Source organism: Empidonax traillii, unplaced genomic scaffold (assembly GCF_003031625.1).
Source record: "Empidonax traillii isolate 1590-97213 ecotype Southwest subspecies unplaced genomic scaffold, ASM303162v1 scaffold157:size2224338, whole genome shotgun sequence".
NCBI lineage: Eukaryota > Metazoa > Chordata > Aves > Passeriformes > Tyrannidae > Empidonax > Empidonax traillii.
Window position 1 is genome coordinate 2,187,848 of NW_020955350.1, and position 2,685 is coordinate 2,190,532.

Consider the following 2,685-nt stretch of genomic DNA (forward strand, 5'->3'; position numbering starts at 1 on the left):
GAAGCCTACTTGGTTTCATTTAGATAAGATCTATATAGAAGTTCTCATATGCATGTTGTAATGTGCCCATCCAATGTCAAGTTCTTCTGAATCCATCACAGTGTCATGGGGTTGACAAAAACCCAGAATCTTACCAAGAGATGTTGTTCCTGTGTAGTTCTCTATTTAATTTGTGTCAATGTGTTTTTCAGAGAGCTCTTGCTAAGACTGGAGCAGAATCCATCAGTTTGCTTGAGCTGTGCAGAAATACAAATAGAAAACAAGCAGCTGCAAAATTCTACAGTTTCCTGGTACTGAAAAAGCAACAAGCTATAGAGCTGACACAGGAGGAGCCCTACAGCGACATCATTGCAACACCTGGTCCCAGGTTTCATATTATCTGAATGGTTACGTAGAGCAGAGCTAGTGCTCCTCTCACTAGTGTGTACGTGTATGGCCCTGTCTGTAGGGCCCGCAAGACCATTGCAGAAAATTTAGATTTTATTGTCTGTATAAAGTCCTTGGTTTTCTTCTGGGGTTATTTTGGGGTTTGTATTTTAACTTTACCACTCAAATTTTTAGTGAAACTGCTGGTGTGGGTGACTTGACTTCCAGCTGCAGAAACCAGACTGCTCAAGCGCCCAGATAAAGATTGTTTTAACACCTCGGAGCAGATGTGTGCAATATTGGTGCATGTGATGTTGAGTATCAATGAAAATGTCTTACAGTAATTGACTAGTTGATTCAATACATATTTTAAACTTATACAAGTAAACCTGAATGGCCAACCTATTGTCTGATTAAAAACTTTGCCAAACTCATCTGAAATGTTCGGCCTGCTTCTCGTAGTAGTGGGTTTTTTTCCCCTTCTCTAGATCTTTGTGCATACTGTGGGTCTCTTAAAGCTGCCAGTATGAAAGGTAGTGCCTGATATGTCAGCTTGCTGTGTCACTGCATTTTTGCAGTCAGATTTTTGTAGCCCTTGATGCTAAGGGGAATTGAGTGTCTGTGGAAGGCACTTCCTCCACGTGATACATGAAAGGACAGAACATATTAAGCATTTTAGACAAAACATTCCTTTTCACTTAACACATCATTATGGTCCACTGCTGATAATGGCTAATTACTGTTAATAAGTGACAAATGAAAACTAGTCATTTCATTTAAACTTTTAAGATATCATAATGCTTTAGGTTTGTTAGAGCTGTATATAAACTCCAGACTTTTTAAAGCAGACTTCTAGATTGTAAATTATCTGATTTCTTTATTAAGCAGGCATACAAAAATAAGAATTAAGAAAAGTTGCTGAATTCTGATACCACTTGTACCAAAAGTGCAACAAACTTTAAATACAGAGTACAAATGGGCACTATTCCACTTAATCATGTAGTACATTAATGGCTCTTAGTGTATATTTATGGTTTTAGTATCAATTTGTTCTGATAATTTACACTCCTGTGTTCAAAATGTTTTACTAGTTCTTCAAAAGAAGTCCCATTTGATTTTAATTCTAAAGAATGAAGCTTTACTGTTAGACCAGGTAGCACCAAATATTATGTGAATATGTGGATTATGGAGACCTGTCTTAACTTTTTTTTAGGGCAAAATTGTTCACACTGAAGGTTCTGGTTTTAATGTTGGCACTTTTGTGAAATAATTTTAGGACTCTGAAATTTCAGTGTATACTCAACTGTAAAATTATGTGAATGTTTGAAAAACTCTGAGACTACATGATGACCATGGTTTAACAATCCTTGAAAAAATTAATTGTATAAAGTTACTGCAGCTTTATTTTCAACATGATGTGCCTGTAAAACCATAATTTTCCCCTTTGTAAAAAGAGACATTGTAGATAACTTGAATGTTTAATTATAGAGAAGGTCATTAGTTTCTTGTTACACATTTTTAGTCTGTTTTGTTGCTTTTCAAGGTTAATATTCTTGAAAATAGTTGATGCTGTTATGTATAACTTTTCTAATAAAAGTTGTGTTATAAGCTGTTATGTGTTAGCTCTGTATCTTGTTTGAACACCTTCCATTGATTCAGGAGAAACTGAGCACTTACGGGTTGGATATTTTGGTGTTAGAAGTGGACGGGTAAGGATTTAGCTCTTTGAGAGATGTAAGGCTTGAATATGTAAATAGATTTCTTGGCATTAGGAAGGGTTATACTACTGGCCGGACTGTGCTTTTGTTCAAGCATTCTGTGGTAGGAATGTTTGTGGAAAAACAGGAGAGACTTTGTGTAAAATGTGATTCATCTCCATGCCTGTCCCTTCTGAGTGCCAGAACATATCCAGCCTGAATTCTTTTTGCTCTGCTGTCCCCTTGCTTCTTGAATTGCCTCTGCATGTGGGTATGTCAGTGCCTCTGAAGTTATGTGCTCCTGGTGGATCCAGACACTTGGATCCAAGCCTATGGATGCAGAGCATCTCCCAGGGAGTCACATGGTTACCTGCAGAACTTAAACGAAGGCCAAGGCAATGTATTCTGATTGACAGGGGCTGTCTTGGGAAGGTGAAGAGGTAGCCTGGATCCAGTGAGCTTAGTCTGGTCTCCACACAAAAGTGATTGTACTGCTTTTGGGGGACCCTTGGAAGCAGCCGGGCCTATCCCGTAGGATGCAGGCTGGCCTGTGCTGAGCCAGGCCCTGTGTGTGTGTAGGTACAGCTTGCCTGCACTGGAAACCAGCAACTTACATTCCTTT

The 2,685-nt window shown here is 38.6% G+C and overlaps 1 protein-coding gene across 1 annotated transcript in view; it reads left to right on the plus strand.

Annotated features, from left to right (window-relative positions):
• RAD21 (RAD21 cohesin complex component) overlaps positions 1-1,981 on the plus strand; it is a 22,596-nt gene extending 20,615 nt beyond the window's left edge. Inside the window, exon 14 of the mRNA XM_027884912.1 lies at positions 192-1,981. Within this exon, the coding sequence (XP_027740713.1) occupies positions 192-383 (192 nt within the window). The 3' untranslated portion in view covers positions 384-1,981. The remainder of the gene's footprint in view (positions 1-191) is intronic.
• The last annotated feature ends 704 nt before the right edge of the window (positions 1,982-2,685 follow it).